Raw genomic sequence first — 24,241 nt, forward strand, 5'->3', positions numbered from 1 at the left:
CACATTTAATGCAAAGTTAGCATTTCCCCATCAAATGGCCATCTTACAACGCATGGAGGTGACTAAGAGGTTTTGGTTTCCCCAAAAGGCAGAGTAGCACATCACAAGGGAAACAATTCAATCCTGAGTTGTCGTTTCTGCTGCTCCACTGTAAGACACGGGGGTGGGGGTGGGGGTCATTTGCCCTCTCGGAGTGTCCATTTTCCTCTCAGGACATTTATTGTCTTCCCACGTGTCCTCTATTAACTACTAACTCCATTCCCCCTGTTAAGGACAGTAGCTAGGATTGTCCTCTGCCCCTTTCTCCACTTCTCACTAGGTGCTGGCATTAAGATCATCACTCAATGGGTGTCGGCTTCCCAGGGGAAGGATTTCCTGGGTTGGGTGCCTTGGACTAGGTAGGTACTTAGATCCTGAATGATAAGCCTGACTGGGATCAAGTCAGGTTCAAGGTGAAATGAAAAAAAAAATTAGTAAATTTCCCTATGATGCCAAATACATTCATTTAAAATCCTGAGTTGGCTTTTCCTGTTTCTACACTAGAATAAGAAAAGTGAATGTTGTTTCTTAAAATGTCTGTAATTGGCCAAATAAAACCAAGAAATCATATTTTTAAGACTTGTCCCTGAGATGACTGAGTCCACAAAAACCCTTTCTGATTGCAAGGCCCGGAGAGCAGAAAGGCGTGAGGAGGCCCAGGCAGATCACAGGCGGGGCCTTCTCCTTTTAACTATTCTTTCCCTAGGCTGGTCGGCAGTCTGGTCTCTTTGAACCAGGGACTACCATCAAGTCCGTTTGGCACAGTGGTACCTGTCGAATCTGTGGGCATCCGGGACTCCAAGACTGGCTTCAGGCCCCTGTGGCTATTTCTTAAGCAAACTCGGGTCGCCCGCCCCAGCACCCTAGTGTTAGCAGCAGAACAGTGATACAACAAAGGTCCCCACCCCGGACTGAGCTTGCAGTCCAGTGGCAAAGTCCAAAGACTCCCACCGAGGGCGGGCAGACAGCACGGCGCGGGCCTGGCTTCCGCTCTCCGGTTCTAGTGACCAATTTTGGTCTTTCTAGTCTTTTTGAGGTCTTTCCCAGCCCTTCATGCTTGAAACACCTGGCTTGGGAATGGAGGAGAAGCATCGTATGAACCCGAAAAATGCAGTTTCCCAAGAAAAGAGAGGTACGAGGAAACCAATGAAACTTCTGTGGTGCTTTGCACGCTTCTGGTATTGACGGCAAAAAAAACCAAACCAAATGTCTCCCAGAAAGGGCCCAAAAGAAAAGTCATTACCACCCGCGCGTGCCCATCGGCGGTGCCTAAGTGTGAGGAAATAGGGAGTTTAGTTCCTAGCACCCACTTTGGGCAGCTCACAACTGCCTGGAATTCCAGCTCCCGAGGATCTAAAACCCCTGGGCTCTACAGGCACCCGCACCAGCCAGCGACGCACACACACTTTAAAACAACTCTTTTTTGAAAAAAGAAAGAAAGATTTTGGCTCACAGTTTCATCCGTGGTCGATTATCTCCGTCGCTTTCGCTTGGTAGAGGAAGAGGCAGCTGGTCAGGTGTTGGGAGGACAAAGTGTTAGAGGAGGAGCCAGGGTCCTGAGATGCCGCCCACCTCCCTTCCACGTAGGACCCGCCCCCTAAAGGTTGCAGGGCTCCCAACAGGGCCATAGGCCCGTGCCCACGCCTTCCACACCTCTGTGAGACCTTTAAGATCCAAAGGGAGACCCGCCTTTTCTGGTGTTTCTGCCACAAGGGGAAGCCCTGAGAGTGGCTGGCTTTGAGACCAAGCTGAGGGCGGATGACTCGGCTTAAACATCTCCTTGAATTCTCCAAGACTGCCTCCTAGAAAACCCCAGAGTTCTTTGCCAGAGAACTTCAGCAGGCCACCTTTGCACGCTTACTGTTCTCAAACGCCAGCTTGTAAGCTGAGTGGGCCGGCCAGGTGTGGCCCATGTCAACCATGTGTTCTCATCAGGCATCTTTGTTCTGGCCTGATGTGACATCAGACCGCGCAGCAGCAGCAACACAGACGTCAGAAAACCCACTAACAGGCCAGACTGACGCCTTTAACTTTTCATTTATTTGGGGGTGGGGAGTGGCACACAGTGAGCATGTGGAAGTCGTTGGTTTTCTCCCTCCACCAGAGTTCAAACTGAATCAGGCTTGGTGACAATTGTCATTTCCCCACTGAGCCATCCTGCCAGCCCCAGGTTGATGCTTTTAGAGGACAAGTAGTTGGCCTGCTGTGGTGTGAAGGTCTTCCACCAGACGACGGATTCGTCAAACTCTTTCCTCTTGGCCCAGCCCACCTTTTTTGCCCAGCCCACCCTTTGCCCAGCCCACCTTTTCCTGAGCAGAGGGTTGGTCTTTGCAGCTGTGAGATTCAAATGTAGGCCACAGGCCAGAGAACCCCTAGGCTTCTTCCAGCCCCTTACATTTCTCCTCTGAAGACAGGAAATGCAACAGAATGCTCTAGCTGATTCCAGAGTGGAAGGGAGAACTGAGGCGGCCACATCGGAATTAAGCAGCCGGTGATTAGCGGTACAACAACGTGGGCGTCCACGAAGCCTTTGTTTATTTAGAAACGGTGACAGTTGGCCCTCCTTGGAGTTACGTGAGGATCAGACAACCCAGCCTGGGTGCCCAGCTCACTGCCTGTTGTACACATGGCCTGGCATATGTAAACCCTGTGTGTCTGGGTAGTGCTGGGAACTGAACCCAGGGCTCCATCCATTTTAAGCAAGTACTCTTGGCTGGACCACAGCCAGCCGATATGTTAACTTTTATAATTATTGACCAGGTCTCACTAACTTGTTTGGGTCTGTCTTTGTAAAAGAGGGTTTGTCTGAGCCAGGTCTTTCCATGAGGGATTAAGGAGTGATAATGAAGGGTTCTACACACACACACACACACACACACACACACACACACACACACACACACACACAGCCTGTGACTGTCTTGCTCTGAGCTGCAGAGTGCTTTACAGATACCGAAGGGACACTAGCCCACCGGAGCATGTGGCTCTGACAGGCCTTGTCCTTTTCCCCATTCCCTCTGCCTTGCTAAAAACCACTAGATTGCATTCCTAAAGCTTGTCCTTTCTTCCCCGTGCTCAAATAGAAAGCCTGGGATGCAGTTTTCTGGTTTTATTTTAACCGGGGTCAAACAGAATACAGCAAAGTGCATGAATTGTAAGTGTGCCGTGAGTTTTAATGACCATCAGTTTATCATCCAGATCAAAACCAAGGGCATTCCTGGTGCAGGAGTCTATTCCCCTCTCCCCACCCCCCACCCAGAGGTGACTTCTACCACTACCAGCCTCTTCTACATTTTTTCTTTTCTCATTTCCTTTTCTTTCTTTTCTTTCCCATCTTCCTTCCTTCCCCTCCCCCTTCCTGGTCTTGAACCCTGTATGAAAGTTACTCATGCCTGGCTTTATGTTCACCTTGTAGCCTACAAAACGTCTCCATGTTGTCATGTGGACCTGCTGTTCATCCCCGCCCCACCCCCAGCTGTTTTTCCTATGAATATAACACAACCCATCCATGCATTCTACTGTCCACACAGAGCTAGGGCTGCTAATAAGACCGCTAGGAATATTCCAATAAAGTATTTTGGGAGAAATTTCTGCCAGGTACAAAAACCTGCACGTGGAATTGCTGGATGAGAAAGGCAGAAAAGACTTAGCTCCAAAAGAGTGTTGCCCGGGTGCCTGGGAACACTGGACACGCTCACTAGTTTTTGAACATATCACAAAGGAGCTTCTCCATTGGAGTGTTCCCTATGGTCTTTCGGAAGAAGAGGAGCTCGATGCGCTCAGCGGTGAGGAACCTCAAGGACGGCAGCAGGAGGAGCAATTTCCCAAACCTGAACAGGAGGAAGGATGCTGTCAGGGTTCGCGCTGGCGGCTGAGCAAGGCTGTCAGGGAGGGAAGGAGGGAGGGCTGAGAGGTGCCCAGGGCCTGCCATAGGGAAAGGCCCCTGTCTTAGAGGACTCACCTCCACCTTCCGCTTGGGTAGGAGCATGATGAAAACAGGGACTCCATAATATTGTTCATTACATGTCAAGATTATAAAATGAGAAGTTATTTCTTTGCACATCCATGTGGTGTGTGTGTGAATACATGTTCACCGTGTTGAGTGCTTTTGTGTGTGCGGGTGCTTATGAAAGTTTAAAGGTCAAGTGTCTTCCTGGCTCACTCCACTTTATTTACTGAGGTAGGATCCCTTGCTGAACTGGAAGCCAACCAATTCTGGCTAATCCAACTAGCTAACTCGGCCCAGGGACCCCGTGTCAGCCTCCCAGGGGCTGGGATTACAAGCAGGTGCCATGCCGGCCAGCTTTTGTGCCGGTTCAGGGGATCTGAGCTCCAGTCATGTCTCCATGCTTGTGCGCGTGGCCATCTCCCAGCCTGTGAGACATTCCTCATAGCAATCCTGTTTTTATGTTCATTGATCAGATGAACACTGTAAGTTATATTAGTTTTACATAGAAGAATATGAATTCCTGTCTGTGAAACACCTATGATAATAACTACTACTGAAAAAATTCTGAAGTCAAGGGAGATTTTGGTTGGCTGAGATACACCCAGAAAAAAAAAAAAAAATCCATCCTAGATTCAAGTAAGAACCATTTGCTAAAGCAGGGGTCCTGGTGGGAAAAGAAAAAACAAAAACAAAACAAAACAAACAAACAAAAAACCAGAACCAGAACGTCCGTGGGGAGAAGTCATCCCGCTGGGGCCAGTGCCCACCACCCAGAGGCTGAGCTCCCCAAGGCAGTTGCTGGTTTGACTGCACCTGGGGAGCTTGAGAAGCCCTGCCATTCACTCTCTGAGCTCCTGAGTAGCTTTGCCTGCCTAAAAGCCTCCTTTCTCTTGTGAGCAGCATGTGAGCAGTCACACACACACACACCCACCTCTGGTCTACCTTCTCTTCTCCTGTCTTACTGATCTAGGGAGAGGGAAGAAGTAACTGTGAAGTCTAGTGGAGAGTTATTGCAAACTGCAGGTATGGCCCACCTGGTAGATAATGGTAGGTAACGCCTCACAAATGGACTTTTAAAAATAAGATAGAAAATAAACAACAAAATAGAAACTGAGGATATAACTCACTAGATAGAGTTTTTTGTTTTGTTTTGTTTTGTTTTTTTTCTTTCTAGACAGGGTTTCTCTATGTAGTCCTGGCTGTCCTGGAACTCACTCTGTAGACCAGGCTGGTCTCAAACTCACAGAGACCTGCCTGTCTCTGCCTCCCCAGTGCTGGGATTAAAGGCGTGCCACCGCCACCCGGCCTTGGTAGAGCTCTTGCTTAGCAGGCACAAGGCACTGGGCTCCATCCCAGCAGCACATAGACCATGTGTGGTTCCACATACCTGTCATCACCCTAGTGCTCTGACAGAAGAGGCAAGAAGATCAGGAGCTTAAGCTACCCCCAGAGGCATGGTGAGTCCAGGGCTAGCTTGGACTACGTGGAACTTCATCTTAAAGCAGTGTATCAGAGCAGAGCATACAGAGCAAGGGTGTGTTTTAGTTAGCGGGACTTTGTTTCATGTCTCTATGTAGGTTGTGCTGAAATACATTGACCCAGAGTCTGGAGACCCTGCAGTGACACCCAGTTCTGCCCAGGGCAATAAAGGACAAGAGGGATCCAGGGAGTCTGTGTGTGCGGAGACCAGAAGTCATCTCTTCAATCCTTACCCGCTCTATCTTCATTTCGTGTGTTTGTGCATACACATGTGAGTATACACACACACACACACACACACACACACACACACACACGTCCATATGTGTGTGATGGTGCGTATATACTGACAGAGGTCAGAAGACGACACTGGGCATCCTGTACATCCCTGCTTTCTTCCCTTGAGACAAGGTTTCTTTCTGAAACAAAACCTTGTTATTTAGGCTGGCTGAGCAGAGAGCCCTGGGATCTGCCTGTGTCTGCCGCCGGACATTGGTTTTTATTTATTTAGCCTGCCTTACCCAGCATTGTCAGCTTTTTTCACACGGTGCTGGGGATTTGAACCCACGTCCTCATGCTTGCTTGTACAGCACATGTTCTTATCTACTGAGCCATCTCTCTAGCCCTTCCTCCCTATGTTTTGAGACATGGTTTCTCAACTGAACCTGGAACTCATCAGTTCAGCTAGGCTGGCTGGCCAGTGAGCTCCATGGATCCACCTATCTCTACCCAGTTCAGTGCTGAGGTGACGGATACATGTCACCATGCCTGGCTTTTATGTGAGTGCTGGGAATCCAAGTCAGGTCCTCATGTTTGCTTGGCAGACACTTGAGTTAGTCCCGCCTATCCCTACATAGAAAACCTTCCTCAGTATTTTTGAACTGTGATACATGATCAACAGGCCAGGATGCCTCCGAGGGCTGGTCTTGGAGGGGACTAGGGAGACCGCTGATTTCTGGATGTCTGTGATGACCACTCCAGAGATGCTATGTCAGGCCTTAGCACTGACACACCACCATGCTTCCTCTGCTCCTGCCCCACACGGTGCTGACCTTGCCTACTGGAGAGGTGCTTGAGGATGATGTCACCAGTTCCTCAGAAAGAATGCACATAATGTGGTCTAGAAGAGTCCACAGAAGCCTGGCTGAGTGGTATAAGACAGCTGATGTAATTCCTAATTCTAGACTAAGTTGGGACCCTCCACCTGCATCTCCCACCCCCACTCAGCCTGCGCCGGCCACACCCATGTTCGTTCATGCCTGGCTTTTCTGCACATTTCTACAGCATGCCTTCCATACTTTCCCCAGAGCCCAGCAAGTTCCTTCCAGACTCTCAACTTTCCTTTTAAGTTTTGAAAGCCCTCTACTCCCAAACGCATCTCTTTGCTCATTCCTTGCCTTTATCCAAAGGTTAAATCTGTCCCTTTCTAACTCCCAGAGTTGTACACTGTGGTCTGTTTCCTGTTCCCTTTGGTCGCTCCCCAAGGCCATGACCCCATGGAATCTTCCGGACAGGGCGGTTGCTGTTATGTCTTTTGTGCCCACTGCCACACAGGTCTGCATGAGATCCAGTCCTGAGCATGAAGCTTCCTCCCACAGAGTCTCAGGTGTGCCCCCCACCTCTCTCATCAGATATGCCTTTAGTGGACACTCCAAGCTCTAATCGGGCTGGTCCCAGGTTAACTGTCTTAATTTCCCACCTCCTACCAGCAAGACTCTTGAACCTTTTGTACTAGACTCTTGTCTAAAAATGCATATTGCTGGCCTCTCTCTACCTTCATAGATAAGATTTTCTCTTCTCTTTAGACCCTATCCTCTTATGGAGACAGGTCCCTGTCAAAGGCTGGGCGCATAGAAGGGCACACCTGTAACCCTAGCACTTGGGAAGCAGAGGCAGGAAAACTCTGAATCTGAAACCAGTGTGGGATACAAACTGAAATTCTGCCTTTAAAACGTAAAAATTTTAAAAAACCTGACCTTTGCTACCCCTTCAGATATAAGCCATCCTCCATACCTGTCCTGGGTGACCCTTGTCTTTCACGTGGCTACTGTGCTAGGCATCCGTCCCTGCAGGCTTTGTCTTTTGGTGCCCTCCTGGGACCTGGCACTGAGTCTGTCCACAGGAGGTGTTGGGTAGATGCTGCCGACTGACTGAGCCCTCTTATCCTGTCTAAGCAGGGAAGCCCAGAGATGGTGTGGGAGGGGTGGGTGGAAGGATGCAGGGAAATGGGGAGGGGGATGGTTAGGCCCGTCACACTGTCACCTCACAGGCTGGCTGGGGTGGTGAGCCTTGCTATGCTGGCTTAGCATCACTTGGGACTGGTCCTGCAGAGCCTCCACGTGCTCAGGATCCTTCAGGCCTCGTGTCTCTGGGGAGAAACAGTACCAGTGAGCTCCCTTCCAGAAGCCTGCCTGATCCCACAACCCCCAAAAGTATCAGGCCACGCCTCTTTTCTCTGCTCCCCCTCCCGAGAATGAGGACTATCCATCTACACCCAGGTGAGTTTATGAGGGGCCCAGCAAAAAAAAGTCACCAGAACCCACGCTGGCCCCACCTCCACCCCCCGCTTTTTTTTTTTTTTTTTTTAAACTCTCAACCATGTCTCTGGAAGGCTTGGGCCAAGGCTGAGTACCGGGTTTGAAGAGGACCAGGGCCTTCATGCAGGCAAACTCCGTGGGGTCCACCGCCAGCGCCCGGAATCGAGAGATGGTCTCCTGCAGGAAGCGCATCTCTGCACTAGCCAAGACCAGCCTGCTCTGAGAGCCGCTGCCACTGGAGGCCTCAGGTGGGGCCAGCAGTGGGCAGCTGTCCAGGGGCAGAGACCACTGTATGGCTCCCAGGAGGAAAAGTTCATTCCACGCCTCTTCCAGCAAGATCACCTGTGACCAGAGAGGGTTCAAGTGTCAGCACTGGGGCACAGTTCCTGGTGCTCTCTGCCTGCCACCTTCTCCAGGGACAGAAGGGCTGCTCCCAGGTGCTGAGAGTCTCCTCCTGACCTCTGCCTACACAGGCTCTGGCTCAGCTACCTATGTTTCCAGATGCCTTGTGGATTCTATCCAGAGCTGTGGCTGGGCCATTCTGGATAAGCCCAGAGTCCAGGGATGCTGGACAGTCTCCAGATGATTCCAAGAGTGTCATGTTGAGTGAGTTCAAGGAACTGGTTGACTCTTCCAAGCTATTCCCTCCAAACACACAGCCTTGCTGAGGGCTCAGCCCATCTGGCAGCCGCTCTCTCCTGGATCACTGTGAGATCTTTGCCTGCTCAGAGCACTTTTCCACATGTGGAAAGGCTGGGGTGACACTCAAGCCTGAGGTCATGGGGAGCCTTGCTCTAAAGACACCCAGAGTCAGCCACTCTGTTGTTCAGAGTATGCAGATTGCTGTCTCAGTGTGCAGAAGGAAAGACAATGGACCCAGAGAGCCACGGGTCCTACCCTGCATCCTAGGCTCTATGCATCTCTGGTGAGCAACCTTCCCCCAGAGATGTATTTATTTCCACTGCCACTGCCCTGATCATCCCCAACTCAGAGACACAAGTACCCCATGGTCACCATCTGAGCCATGTAAGCCTCCATCCCTTACCAGCCCAGGGGTATATGTTCCCCCAAGCTGACAGATCTATGACTCCTAACTTTGCCTGGCCCAGCTCCAGCAGGCAGGCTGTGTGGTGTACCTGGTCCCGGAAGGGCAGATTGGAAAACACAGGCAGGTTTTTGGCCCATTTGACAGCCATGAAGAGTAGGCGAGCTGATGTCTCATGGATGCCATCTAGACTGCAGGGGGATGCAGGGAACTCCGGGTCATTGCTGGTGACATCAATGTTCTCTTCAGCTGTCAAGGGAGGAGGTTGTGGTCTTAGTGTCCACTCTGTGGAAGCTGGGTGAGAGGATCCACGCCCACTGCCCTCTTCTACTTACCATCCTCGGGCTCCAGCTTAGCACAGGTTTCAGCGGTGATGAGGCTGGCCATAAAGTGGTGGCCCATGGCTCTGGCTGCAGACGAAGCTGTGGGGCCTCGGGGACTGGGCCCTGCCAAGGCAGGGGAGGCCACCAAGGGCTCAGGTCGGGGATCACTGCCTGCTTCCATGCCGTCCAGCTGGACCTGGGCCATGCTTCGGGGTTGGCGTTCATTCTGCACAGCTTAGAAGGCAGGGAGACTCAGGACACCCCTGCCCGACCCTCGGCAGTGATACCACCTGCTCTGTGCCCACCACTCACCATCTTGGTTCATGCCTGCTTGTAAGCACTTCTTCAGTCGGCAGGCCTGGCACTGGTTGCGATGGGCCTTGTCCACTGGGCACATTCCTGCCCCCACCTGGCATCTGCAGAGGACAGGGAGCTCCTGGGGGACCAGTGTCATGCCCAGGCCCTAGGCCTTGGGTTTGGGCGTTGGCTTTCCCCAAACCACCTCCACCCGTGCGAGGCACACTGGGGCACCTGTAGATGAGCCTCCGCCTCACACTCCTCTTGAAGAAGCCGCTGCAGCCGTTACAGGCGTAGATGCCATAGTGCTTCCCGCTGCTGCTGTCCCCACACACTCGGCACTGGAGTGAGGGCCCCACACCTGCGTGGGGAGGCAGGGCTGGACTGAGATGGCTGCGAGCTCGCACGCACATGCGCACCCCCCCCCCCATCCTTTTCCAAGTCCATAGGTTCCCTCCCACCTTCCCTATCTAGACATAGACATGTCATTCCCACCCAGAAAAGCAGTCTCCCCACTGTGGCACCCCAATCCCAGCTCCCATCCCTTACTATCTCTACTCCATTCGTAGCCTATTTCCAGCAAGACAACCACGCTGCCTCCACATTCCCAGCCCCAGCCCCTCGCCGTGGGCGGCTTCAGGCCCTCATGAAAACGGTCATAAGGATCTCTTGGTGTCTCAAGAGCACCTTTCCTTCCTCAGCAGCTCCCCTGTTAGGTCCTTCTCTGCTGACCTCTGAGTTCCTGGGGTTTCGGGGTTGTCAGCTGGCCCTTTCACGCTCACTCACAGCCCGGGAGCTGGGACCTCATGGCTCAAGCTCCTCTCATGGCCCCCTGAACCTACCGCTTGTATTCGCTTCCTCAAGGGCCCAGATCTCACCTCCAGAAAAAAAAAAAAAAAAAAAGTCATACCTGTTGGATCCTCTCCAAGACCCCACCTGCTCGGAGACTCCTTCTTGGAGGCTGTGACAGCCACAGCCACAGCCGAGGCAGCCATTGTAGAGCTCATTGGGTATGGCAGGTCCCAAGGGCCACCTGTTACCTGCCTGCAAGCAGCTGCTGGGTCCAACTATGTCTCTGTCTCTACTGCTGTCTACTGTCTGTCTGTCTATCCGTCCGTGCCTGTCTCTCCTCGGCTTCCCTTCCCTTGTGAGTTACAAGTTTTTCCTTCTAGAGCTTTCTCAACACCTTGGCTCTGGGTCCAGACTTCTCCCAGCACAGCTCTGGATACAGTGTATGATCCTCTTAATCTTTACTGTCTCCACAGGGGATCAACTGGCCACACCTGCAGCATTACCCAGGTGCCCCTGGGAGCTGGTCAGCCCTGCTGTCTTCAGGCTGACTCCCAGGCTGCCAGTATCCCTGTCCATCCTTTGCTGTTGCCGTCCTTACACACACTGCACGGGACCAAGGGGCCAGGCTGAGACTGTTATCCAGTGACAAATCTTATGAGGGGGCATGTTGTAGATCCCGCCTCCCCGAGGACTTCAAATGCTTTTGTGACATTCGCCATGTATTTGAGGTGTGTGTGCCTGTGTATGTAGCGCTGTGCCTGTGTGGACCCCTGCCCCTGGGGGCTTGCTCACTTTGGGTTCTGGGAAGCCTATCTTCTATCCTAGTAAAGGACTCCTTGGGCCCCGGTGCTTTGGGGACCTGCCCACTGGAAGGCTAGCATCTCCAGATGTCTCTGTGATCAGGTCCAGCGGAGGGTGTTGGGTAGACCGGGGGCAGTGGAGAAGCTGGTGGGCATTTTCCCATGGCACAATGAGGTGGGACACAGCTGCCCAGAGCAGGCTCTGAGTGCCCAGGTGGCCTCCACCTCCTCCCCTGGCCTGGACTCCAGTGCCAGGCAGGCGGTATCCCCACTAAACCCAGGTCCCCCTGCCTAGCTTAAACCTGAAATGGTTTTGTGGAGGAAGAGTGAGTGGGAGTCTGTGCCTCCTGGTGCCACAGGAAGAGAGGTGAGGGCAAGGTAGAGCCACCTCCATGCGTATCCCTGCTCTGTCATGGGTCATGCATCCCGAGCAAGGGACAGCGTCTGCGAACCCCGGTTTTCTCCAAATGCCTGTCTTCCGGTAGAGGCGGGAAAATGAAGTTAAATATTTCCCAGAATGTGTTTTGGTGCCTGGTACTAAGAAGCCTGAGGCAGCACCCCAGTAAACATCCTGTCCTGTCCCTGCCAGCCTGCCCTTTGCCATCCTCTCCCCAGGCCCAAGAGGGGCAGAAGTCCCATGTTGGTCTGGGGCAAGGGGAATACCATCCTCAGCTTGGCCTTGCCTCACAGGGTGGGCAGTTCTGTCCTGCATTAGAGACTGGGAGCTTCTTAGGGATCACGGAGTTAAGGGGACGGACGGGTGGAGCATGGCCTCCTAAGTGGGGCTAACCCTCAGTGTGACAGGGAAGCACTATTGGGGATTTGGAAAGTCAGCTCAGGGGCTTTGCAGGGTGATCCGCCGAGGCCATGAGCCTCTCACCTGTCCTCTCTGTCCTCACTCTGACCCAGAAGCCCGGCAGGACCCTTCATGGACGAGGCCTGAAGCTCCACTTAGCAGCCAAACCAGGGCATCATAGCCCAGGTCTGTACTCGGAATATGTCATCATATTCATCCAAAAGTCACTCTAGTAATGTTTCTATTCTTTCCATGGGCAGTCTGAAGGACGGGCATTCATGGCTTCCGTGACAGCTTCATGCCAGGCTCTCACCAGAGTCTCTGTCCTCAGCTCCTCACCCAAGATCTATCTATGCCCCCACATCTCACTCATGCCCCACTGGCCTGCATGGACATGTAAGTGGGGCCCAAGGACTTGGGGGGGTGGTCAATCGTGTCAGGGGGCAGAATGGGTCAGGCTGAGCTGAGGGTGTCCAGCTGAGCCAATGCGGAGGAAAATGAAGACCCTGTAGGTATGGAAGAGACGGTGGGGAGGTGGAGACAAAGATGGCGTCTCAGCAGTGAAACGCTCTGGGAAAGTGTTCAGAGACTTCTCCCACAAACCACCACTGTGTCATACACCTCACAACGACCCTACAGAGAAGCTGACACCGTGAGCCTCAACAGCAGCTGGGAGACTGAGTTAGAGAGGCCCAGAGTGGGGAGGTAATATGCCCCAAGCCACACAGCTATGGAGCAGTAAAGAGGTAGGGATGGAGGTGGGTGTTAATCACTGCAGAGTTTCTGGCCAGCACCGAGCGCTGTGCTCTTCTGTTTTCTCATCTGTAAAGCAGGTGGATGTGTCCTGGGGGTGGATGGGAGATGGACTGTCATGGTTAGTAGGGTGGAGGGAGGAGCCAGGAGGCCAGCACCAAAGGGAGCTTTTCTTCTCTCCCAGGTGGCCTTGACTCTTTTGGCGCTAACAGTATAGAGGCAGGAGGAGGAAGGGATAAAGTCCTAGGGTGGCCCCAGGGGGGTCTTGTGGAGGCTTTGTGGTAAATTGAGCCCAGTGACCTTAGCTCCCCAGGTGTGTGCTCTAGGAAAATCTGACCACGGGACAGATGGAATGCCTTCCCCGTGGGACACTGCTCTGGTCAGGCCCCGAAGGCAGAGCAAACAGGTTGAGTGGGTAAGGGGGTGCCCCTCCTGCTCACCTGCTTCATCCTTACCCAGCCTTCTAGACCTGCTCAGTGTCCTCTCAACCTACCCATTCTCTACATCTAGATCTCGTGCAGGGCCAGGCTCTCTGTCCTTAATGTTGAAGCTTACTCCGGGTCTACTTTCTCTCCTCTGTCCAGATGGAAGATTCCAGAAATGGGGTTAGAGTTTAGCTTAGCATCTGGTCAGAAGGCAGTCGGACAGAAGATCTGTTTCTGAGTTTGTATTCCCCGACATTCTCGTCTTTGGCATCTCAGGCTCCCCCAGAATTGAGCTGTGTGGTGAGGGTGAGATGACAGGAGATATACCGTGTAGGGGTTAGCTGGGGGGGGGGGGGGGTAGTGGGGGTGGTGGTGTCCCCCAGCCTGTGACCGCCAGCTGCTAGGGCAGACACCAAAGGATTACTCAACTCAAAGCCTTGAAACCGCTGACGAAGCCACCAGAGGCCACCTTACTAATGCAATTATTTCTCTAGGGGACAGGTCAGCAGTTTCTTCTGATTCCCCAGAGGCCTGGGGTGGGTGCTGAGCATAGGGCAAGCTGCAGCGCTGACCTCCTTAGGGCCTGGGCTTGTCAGTCCCTAGTCCCAGTCTGTCTGGGGTCTGACCTGCCAGGGCTCTGCCTGACCAGGAGGTGGCTCCTGGGGCCCAGGCCTGGGGCCTGACCTGCCGGGTTGGGATGGCGGCTGCTGCCTGTCAGCTTGGTGACTGACTTTCATTCCAGCAGCTGCAGGTCTATAGCAAGCGGTCCCTGGACCAGATCTTCTCTAGAGGCTATTTACAGGATCTCCGGTACTCCAGGCAGGCCTCAAGCTCACCATGCAGCTGAGGATGACCTTGAACTTTTTTTAAAATTTATATTTTGTTCTTTGACAATTTCATGCATGTGTAAGGTGCACTCTGATTATTATCTCCCTCTTAAAACCCTCTAACCTGAATCCTACCCTTACCTGCCTCCCTACAAATTCCTTTCAAACAAACAACAACAACAAACACAAACACCACATTTTGACTTTGTGGGTTTTTTTTTTTGTTTTTCTTTGTTTTGAGATCCAATGAGTTCAACTGGAAATATCTGTATAACCGAGGGATTGAGCTGGAGGGCTCCTCAGTGGTACACAATGACTATCCCTCCCTCGGAGTCTATTGGTAGCCAGTAGTCAATGGGGAGAAGGGCCCCTAAGCTCCTTTCTGATCCATGTTTGACTGCTGAAGCCCCGGCGTGTGTAGGCAGCCACAGCTGCTCTCAGGTCAGCCTTGAACTTCTGATCCTCCCACTTCTACCTCCTTAGTGATGGGACCACAGGGCCAGCCACCTGTGGTTTGTGCGGTTCTGGGCCTGGAACCCGGGCCCTCATGCATGCGAGGCAAGCACTCTGTCACCTGAGCCACATCCCCAGGTGTCCTCCCCTCTCTTTGAAGAGCTACAGTTTGTTGAATGCATGAGCTCTTCAGAGCTAGAGGCCCAGTAATTTCACTTCCCAAACCTCACCAACAGGACATTTCCTGAAGACTGGATCCTGCCGCAATTTTAGTAAATCCACCTGTGGGTGCCGTCTGTGCGCTGCACCCTTCCCCCAGAACCCCATGCAACCGCTTCCAACAGTGGGGTCTCCGGTTCCGGTGGGTGGGACCACCTGCTGCTCTCTCAACTTCAAAGCCATTCAAAGAGTGTTTCCAGCTCGATTTCATAGGCCTCAGGAGACTCAAGATCCCAGGATGCCAGGCTCCTCGCCTGGCCTGGCTGAGTCAATGGCTTCTTTATCTAGCACGGGCAGTGGCCAGGTCAGAACTCAGGGAGGCAGACCCTAGTGGACAGACACTAGCAGTTTCTCAACAGAGACTCTTTATTCTGCTCTCCAGATAACATTTAGAAGTAATCAGATATTCCTCTGCCCAGCTGCCCAGCCCATCACTGGAGAAGCCTTTGCCCTTAAGCATTTTACAGACCTGACAAGACCTAGGAGGCCCTACCCTAGGCTCCAGCTGCAGGGGAGCCTCTTCCTTCCTTCACCTGAGGTGATGGCAGTGGTCATGTCTGGGTCAGTTCCTCCCCCCTGCCAGGCCCTCCGAAGGGTGGGCTCCTCTGTCCCCCAGCAGAGCAGTGTGTGTGTGTGTGTTTTGTATATATATGCGTATGTGTGTGTATACATGTGTACGTACATGTACATATCCTGGAGGACAGAGGTATCTTGCTTTACCTTATTCCCCTAAGACAGTTTCTCACAGAAGTGTCCAGTACAGAAAGGCTGACTTGATCCCTGGATCTGCCCGAATCTGCCCCCAACACTAGGATTTGAGGTACACACAGCTGTGCCCTATTTTTACGTGATTGCCAGGGATTTGAACTCAGATCCTTGGGCACAGCAAGCACTTTATTCACTGAGCTGCCTCCCCAGCCCCCTACTAGAAGAACATTCTAGAATCATCACGGCCAAAGTTCTCATCAGAAGTAACATTTTTGCTATTTTTTAAACATTTCCTGATGAATATGTACTACAGCTAAAATCGGGATAGAAGAAAATGCTTTCATTTTTTAGCAAACAGAGTAGGTGGGAAATTATTACCCTGAGTAATACTAATAAGAAACATTTGTGAATAAATAACCCTCGTGTAGGCCTGGTGAGTCTGCTGATTCCTTCATTAGACTATAAGCTAACACATCTACAGCTGTTGTGGCCCAACCTTTGTGAGGGAACAGCTGGAGCCTGTAGCAGCCCACCCAGGGGCTCCCACCCGACTCCACCCAACCACCTGCTGAACTGGATTGTAAACTAGTTCATTTCTGGGCCATGGGTCAGATCTGGGGTGGGGGCTGGGGAAGAATAAGGAGGAGTTTGAAAACCAGTATAGAAGTATTTTAAAAATTGTCTTTATGTTTTGAGACAGGGTCTCGACATGCAATCCAGCCTGAGCCCCAGCCTCCAAGGGCTGAATTACTACTGTGGGCCGGCATGTCCTGTAGCAACAGCCCCAGCCACGCCAATGCACAGGAAAAGCAAAGGGATTTCTCTGCAGTAACCTCCTTGCCTTCCACGCTGGCTTTCCATAGAGTGTTTCTGGAACTTCGAGGGCACTTTGGAGAATTACCACAGCTGTGTGTGTGAACGTGCGGGAATGCACACAGACCCCAGAGGGGTGACATGTTGGCACCGCATGTCACTGCCCACGTCTACTCATTCTTCAGGTCCTGGACAATGTCATGACAGCTGCAAGGATTATGGAAAATCCCCGGAGGAGCTGTGCCCACGGAAGCATTCTAAAATAACACACGGTGCCATTTCTATGTGACTTTTTGTACCAAACTGTTTCCTGATACTCTTTCTTAGTTACATCCTCTCATCTGTCAAAACTGCTAAACTGAGGCTCACATATCCTGCACCCCTGCAGGGAGATAAAAGAGGTGTTCTGTAGAAAGGTGTTTCAGAAGAAACACACAAGCACGATTCCACAAGGCAGCAGGTCCAGCAGGAACAGTTGTTCCCTGTCCTTCCAGCCTGGGCTGCCCAGCCCTGACTCAGAACAGCTGTTCTTCCCTGCACGAGGCCTTGGGTGCACGGGGAGGCCTGACACTGATGAAGGAATTATCCCCCATTGCTCTTTCCCAGTATTCTGTAAGACAGGGTCTCTCAATCAAACCTAGAGCTCATCAATATGGCTTGTCTTGCTACCTAGCTCTGGGGATCCCATCTCTACTTTCCGAGGCTGGAGTTACAGGCAGGCCACCACACCTACCTGGCATTCATGCGCTTCTAGGGATCCAGGCTCAGGTCCTCATGCTTTCGCAGCCCGAGCTTTAACTGCAGAGCCATCTCCCAGCCCCTCCTGGGTCCTCCTGTCTTCTGACTGACTTTCTGACACCGACAGAATCCGTCTACCAAGATGTGGCTTTCTATCACCAAGCCCAGATAAAGAAATCCAATCTGTCCCATTTCGACATTACAGAACTTGTCTCCCTTCCCTGACCCTGATTTCTTTTGTGGTCCTAAGGATTGAACTCCAGGGCCTCAGGCATGCTGGGCACACCCTCCATCCTGTGTTGGAGCCCATCTAGGTTTCCTGGTGGCTGTACCCAGCAGGACTGCATGAGAGGATGATTGGACCACGGGCCCGAGTACCAGCTGCTTGGAAGGGTCCACACTTGACTGTACCTCACAAGGGGGAGGTCTTTGCTCCTCCACTTGGCATTGTCATAAAAAGTCCTTTGGAATAAAGTTCTGGGCTGGATGGACGAGGACCCAGGCCCTCCTGAGGCTATCCTGTGTTTTTGTCTTTCCTCTCATCGTCTAGGTATCTCTTTCTAATATTTCTCATTCCTCCCTATTCCAGAGTACCTAGGGTTGTAAAAGTGGCGGCTGGTCCGCCACAGTCCTGAGCTACATCCCCAGTCCAAGTATGGCAGGTTTCTGAGGTACTGAAAGGATTATGTGTAGGAAGAAGGAGACAGCAAGTTACCAAATATCACAAAACCAAAAATCACACTAAGCCAGAGGCATGCTGGTGGATATTAAATCTATTTAAACATATTAGTCTGTTTAATGTAGTATTTGACATTAGTCTTACTATTTTACTAATGGTTACTATTAAGTTGATGAAATATATTTCTGACAGACTATTTTTAAAGGGAACTTATGATTTAGGCTGCGACTATTTTATTCTAAGACGAGACTCCTGCACAAGGCACCAAAACAACACTTTTGGAAGCTTGTGACTATTTTAAAAATAAAACATTTAGAACATAATCAAAACATGTAAGGAGGCTGTTTGTGGTGATGCACACCTTTAATCAATGGGGAGGCAGAGGCAGGCAGATCTCTGTGAGTGCTGGGATTAAAGGCATGCGCCACCACCGCCTGGCTGTAGAATTTTAAAAATTGTCTTAAAAAATAAATTAATGAGGACAGGGCTATAGCTCCGTGGTAGAGGTCCTTGAACAGTGTGCACTGACTTCAGGCTCCATCCTGAGAGTTCCCAAAAAGAATAAAAGGAAAGAATGCTTAAGCCGGCAACATTTAAACTCGATGGGTACAGGTCTCACTGTCTATTCGCTGTAATTTTGCTTGTGACTTAAATTTTATATTATAAAAAGCTACTGTAAAATGTATCTACACATAGGCGCCAATCACGTGGTTAATATGTTGATGACTTATTTTGATCATACACACTCGGCTTCTCTATGCTTTTCCCCTCTGCTTCAACCGCTCTGGCCTTAAACGCGTCCTCACTGAGGTCCTGGGTTCTGTCTGGCCACTTGGTTTTAGCTCACCAGATGTCAGCACCGCTTAAGCTGGAATTGGCTTGTCTGCGCACTCGCGCCCTCTCCTGCTAGGAGGTAGAAGTGCCTCTGGGGAGCCCCGGCTGAGGTCTCCTCACCTCCGCTATTCTGGATGTCTGAGAATCCAACCCTTTCTGCTTACACTGGGTCAAAGGCGCCTAACCCGCCTGACTGCATCACACTAAATTTGACCCACATGCAATGCCGAGGATAACCACAAGATGGCAGCATTATCCCATAACGATAGCTTTGCCTCCGAGAGTTTCATTTCTGAGTTCTAGCATAGTTAACTGAAATTTGAAACCATAGAAAACTTCATCAATACAAAAGTCGAAACTTCAGGCAGAGCTTTAAATTTAGAGTGATGAATTGTGGCAAAGTTTCCAGGGTCTGCCAGTTTGGTTTTCTCCACCAAAGCACAAAGATTCCCCCTGAGGTAATGTCAGCATCCCTTAATACCCGCTGTGCTCTGTTCTGACACACCGGAGCCCGCGCCATTCGCAGACAGAAGATCGGTGTTGAATGGAAGGGATTTGGATTTGTTGAGCCAAATTAATGACTGGAACGTTAGCATCAAATATTATAGTATTCTCTAAGAAAGATTTTTGTGTTCCCACAAGAATCGGGATGACCTGTCACAATGGCTGGAGGCAGGTTTGGGGAGCAATGGCCAGGAAGCACTGTTACTGACTTCAAACTCGGAAACTGCTAGATTAAACCCGGACAATTTACTGTTGGTGAGGGGTTGTTGACACACAGAGGTCTGCAGAGAGACTTGGTGAGGAGTCTTCCCTGTTAGGAAACGGATAGGAAGAGGACAGGGGAACGCAGCCTGCTCTGAAATGCCCTGGGACTCTGCTGACTGGAGCTTGGAACAGCACAGGAGGGAGGGAGACGGCTGCTGGGCCAACTTCCGGCGATGGTGGGACGACTTCCAGGGAGGGATGAGCGAGTCTGGAAGCCCTGAGGCACTGGAACAGGTGCCCGAGGGGAAGCTGCAGAGTCTTAGCACTTGGGGAGGACTTCTTGGCTTGCAAGAGGGGAGCTGCTGCCTGAAGGCCAGGGAATGTTGTGTGATATTTTGTTTGTGTTCTGACAAATAAAGCTTGCCTGGAGATCAGAGGGCTGAGTTAGCCACTAGTTAACCATAGAGGCCAGGCAGTGGTGGCTCACACCTTTAATCTCAGCACTTGGGTGACACATGCCTTTGATCCCAGCACTTGGGAGGTGGAGACAGGATTCCCCTATTCCTGCCATTCAATCTGAGATTTCATAGAGGTAAGAGGTCTCTAGAGACTGTCTGCTCTGCTTCTCTGATCTCTAGGCAAGCTTTATTTGTCAGAACACAAACAAAATATCGTACAACAAAGGAACATTCTGGACACAGACCTGCCTGCTGCTGTCCCATGGTGCGGTCACAGACAGAACAAGAGACCTGACTTTAAGAACTGAATGATAATGAAAATAACAACCCCAAATTTGTGGGACACAATGGATTTTTTTTTTTTGAGACAGCCTTGGCTGTCCTTGAACTCGCTTTATAGGCCAGGCTGGCTTCAAACTCACAGAGATCCACCTGCCTCTGCCTCCCCAGTGCTGGAATTAAAGGCATGCACTACCACTGCCTGGCTTACAAAGGAGGCAGTTTTAAGAAGCAAGTTCACATCACTAATTGCCCACATTAAAAAAAAAAGTGCTAAGATCATGTAGGTTTTCAAAACCAGGCTGGAGCAACTTGTAGAGATCTCATGGAGGAGACCGGCATGGTCCTGGAGTGTTCTGGGCAGGTGATGACTGGCTGTTTTGCTATGTCCCAGGCCCTTGCTCCAGTGAATGGACAATCGGAGGTCGGGCCGTTTGAATCATGGATTCTTCAAGCTGCTTATTCCAGAGACCTGCAGCAGCCACTAGAGGCCAGTGACTGGCCCTGGTTGAATGACTAATATAATGTTTGATGACCACAATACAATTGTGAGACTAAGGGAAGGGCGATCATTCATATAACGAATTTAAAAGAAATGGCTAGCCAAACAAAAAAACACAGCTTCGAAACAGAAGTTAGCAGCTAAAGCAAACGGGAGTGTTGGTCAACAGCAGATGCTGAGCCCAGGGGAGCCACTGGGCAAAGCTAAGGGTATCTGGGCTCAAATGCAGGAGGCAGCCAGGAGTCCTGTGGTCAGGGTGGGGGGATGAGGATGTTGACATTCAGTTCAAACAAATTTAATTCCATGTACCCCACTGCATGTGTTCCCTTCATCCCTAGATAGCCTCTAAACAGAAGTGACCTTGGCATCAGAAACCTTTTTTTTTTTATTCCTGATACTGAATAGGCTTAGGCCTTCAACTCCCTGTGTAGCTGAGGGTGACCTTGAACTCCTAACTGTCCTACCTCCACCTCCTAAGTGCTGAGACTTGAAACCTACATCACCATGCCCAGATGTTGGAAACCAACTTTGGGCTCTGCATATGACATGGGACATGGAAGAAGAGGTGGCTGGCTCACTGAAGCATCTTCCCTGGAAGCAGGGGAGGGAGGGTATCACAGCAGGATGTCACCCATTGTTCTAAGTTCCTATCCTTCCAGAGTGGGCAATCTGTGCAAGGCGACACCTACCAGCAGCACTGACCATGATCAACACCACGCGTGCAGGAAGTGGACTCTGGCTTCAGTTCAGGTCCACAAGGAGATGTGCGTGATTCTTCTGGAACAGGCAGTCAGATGCCAAGGGAGCAAGTACAGGCTTTGAAGCTGGACAGACCTGGATTCGATGTCTTGGGCAGGCATACCCTGTGTGATCATGAATCCTGATCTGGATGAACCTGGCTCTCTTGTGGTGGCCCACAAAGGCTCCCTAGTAAGGCCTTACTCAGAGTCAGAGGATCCGAGCTTGCTTTACCCAGCTGGGCTGCATAATAGAATGATTTGGCCAGGAGCGTGGTTACCAGGTGTTTGGAAGGGTCTACACTTGGCTGTATGTTGTGCTTTGATCTTGAAAGGGGGAGGTCTTTTGCCTCTCCCCTTGGCAATGTATAAAAAGCCATTAGACTAAAACTCTGGGCAGCTGGGTGTTGATCCAGGGCCCTCCCTAAGCTATTCTGTGTCTCTGTCTTTCTTGTCATTTCTGCCTATATTTCTATCTAATACTTCCTCATTCCTCTCTCCTCCCCTGCAAGAACCCTTTGACAGGTTGGAGCTGGACTCCGACACTCTCCTGACTGTAAAACCGTGAGAAGTGCTCAGACATCAAAGGGCTTCTGAGTGCTAAAAGGAAGCTGGTAACGGGCAGAGAATGCATCAGGAGAGCAGCTTCCCATTGCCTGGGCAGGGAGAGACCTGCCGGGCTGGGGTGCAGGGCCAGAGTGTGGGGGCGGGGCGTAGCTCAATGTAGAGAGCTTGCATAGCAGATGTGGATGCCCCAGTACCACAACCAGAGCCAAACTGAAATACACTGTGTGACCTCACCCATCCTAGCCATGAGAAAATGGAGAGCCTATGATGTCTGTGGACAGGTCGCTCTCTGTAGAAGCCAGGGAGTGTGTGTGTGTGTGTGTGTGTGTGTGTGTGTGTGTGTGTGTGTGTGTGTGAATGTTTCACTGACATTGGGGTCTCCCTACCTGGAGGTACTTCAGGGCACACTGTTTTGAAGCAGCTCAGGGTTGATCTGTTTCTAATGCCCAGATGGTGCTGGCCACACAGTTGGTGCTCAATAAAAGGAAGATTAGAGGTTAGGGCTATGTAAGCAGTAGGTCCCCAAGGGAGGGATGGATGCTCCGGGGCCCCTATCTTGAGGTTTGGGCTATTGGAGGGAGCAATGATCATGCACAGAGCCCCAACCGTGCACAGTACTGTGGCATGGAGACCCTGCAGCTTTGGATCTGCAGGCCTGGCTCTAATGCTACAGGTTTGCAGGAAGGGTAGGATGGTGAGAGTGTGCCGGTCTGGACATGCAGCTCAGTGGTAGAGCGCCTGCCACACAAGTACATGCCCATGGCCCAGGTTTGAGCCTCAGCAGCAGAAAGAAAAAAAAAAAGCTGTCTGGTGGAGTCCTGACTTGGACAACACAAGGCATGTTGAAGTCACCACTTAATTGTGTACCTGCCATGATCATCATCATGGATTTTATGTTGTGAGTTTTAAAGGGAGTTAAGTGAAAGGGGAGTTTTCCAGCAGGAAATGATGAATAGAAGGGGAGGGGCAGCAGCTTAGGCACAACACTGTTTCCAAGAGGTGCTGATGAAATGCTAGGCGGGGTAGAGTCAGAGCGGAGCTGCAGGCACTTCCTAAAGACTCTAGCCAAGGATGGTTGCCAGCGGCAGTAGTCATGATTTGCTTTATCAGGAATCAAGATGATCTGAATGATTTTGCCAAATAGAGACCAAGGTGAGGTCAGCTCAAGGGGAGCTGGGGTTCCACTCACAGCCTTTTCTGTAGTGTGACCATCTTGGGGAGGTTACAGAAAGGCACAAAACTGCAGTCCTGGCAGGTGGCCCACACCTCTCGCCTCTATTCTCACTGCCAAGGCAATGTCCTGCAGAAACTGGGAGGTGGAGGCTCCTGTATATGAGGCTTGGGCATTGTGTTCAGATTGGCTTTCTCCCAAATGGTATTCAAGGCCAAGGTTGGATACCAACTGTGGTAGTTGGAATGAGAATGACCCCACAGACTCAGGCATTTAAACACTTTTTAATCACAGAAACAGTAAAGTACCTAATAAATCTAATGCCCCCAGCAGGGCTCAATTCTTCTCTTTTTTTCTTTTTTGGTTTTTCGAGACAGGGTTTCTCTGTGTAGTTTTTTGGTTCCTGTCCTGGATCTCGCTCTGTAGACCAGGCTGGCCTCGAACTTGAAGAAATCTGCCTGGCTCTGCCTCCTGAGTGCTGGGATTAAAGGCATGCACCACCACTGCCCAGCTTGCTCAATTCTTCTTTTGGGAGGAGTTCTAGACATCATGTAGACAGATCATTGTCTTAGTTAGCTTCAGCTGTCAACTTGACACAGCCTAGAGTCATTTGGGAGAGTCTCAGTTAATGGATTACCCAGATCAGATTGGCTTGTGGCTCTGTCAGTGAGAGAGTCTTTAGACTGATGATTGATGTGGGCAGCCCCATCCCTGGAGATGGTCCTAGGCTGTATGGTGGTGGCGCACGCCTTTAATCCCAGCACTCGGGAGGCAGAGCCAGGCGGATCTCTGTGAGTTCGAGGCCAGCCTGGTCTCCAAAGCGAGTTCCAGGAAAGGCGCAAAGCTACACAGAGAAACCCTGTCTCGAAAAACCAAAAAAAAAAAAAAAAAAAAAGAAAGCTGGCTAAGTAAGGGGCAGTGAGCCAGCCAGCTAGCAGCATTGCTCCATGGTCTCTGCTTTAGTTCCTGCCCTGACGTCCCTCAATGATGGACTGCGACCTGGAAGTGTAAGTCATATATCATCCCCACCTTGCTATGGGTCACAGTATTTGCTACAGCAACAGAATGAAACTAGAATAGCCATCCCTGGGGAATTCAGGCATGTGGATTTTGCCCTCTTGAACTCAGTAGCGTTGATTCTCCATAGGAGATCTGCACAAGATCGTGCCCATTAACATCTGCCATGGAGGGTGAGGTGCTCACTAAGTTCCCCTTCCCTGGGGCTATGCAGCCATTGCTGGTGATCAGAGCCATTTTATTCAGTGGCTTAACCACTCACAGGTTGCCCATGCTCTGTATTAATCTCATTGGAT

General features: G+C 51.1%; 1 protein-coding gene across 1 annotated transcript; it reads right to left on the reverse strand.

Annotated features, from left to right (window-relative positions):
• Positions 1 to 3,736: 3,736 nt before the first annotated feature.
• Positions 3,737 to 10,676, reverse strand: Nr2e3 (nuclear receptor subfamily 2 group E member 3). Its single transcript, XM_052729168.1, has 8 exons — positions 10,580 to 10,676; positions 9,904 to 10,030; positions 9,685 to 9,788; positions 9,385 to 9,606; positions 9,141 to 9,298; positions 8,100 to 8,346; positions 7,730 to 7,835; positions 3,737 to 3,869 (listed from the first exon to the last, which is right to left on the reverse strand). Exons 1-8 carry the CDS (start codon positions 10,674 to 10,676, stop codon positions 3,737 to 3,739), a joined length of 1,194 nt encoding a protein of 397 aa, XP_052585128.1.
• Positions 10,677 to 24,241: the final 13,565 nt, after the last annotated feature.

This window comes from Peromyscus californicus, unplaced genomic scaffold (genome assembly GCF_007827085.1).
Source record: "Peromyscus californicus insignis strain IS unplaced genomic scaffold, ASM782708v3 Scaffold_11__1_contigs__length_118956290, whole genome shotgun sequence".
Lineage (NCBI taxonomy): Eukaryota > Metazoa > Chordata > Mammalia > Rodentia > Cricetidae > Peromyscus > Peromyscus californicus.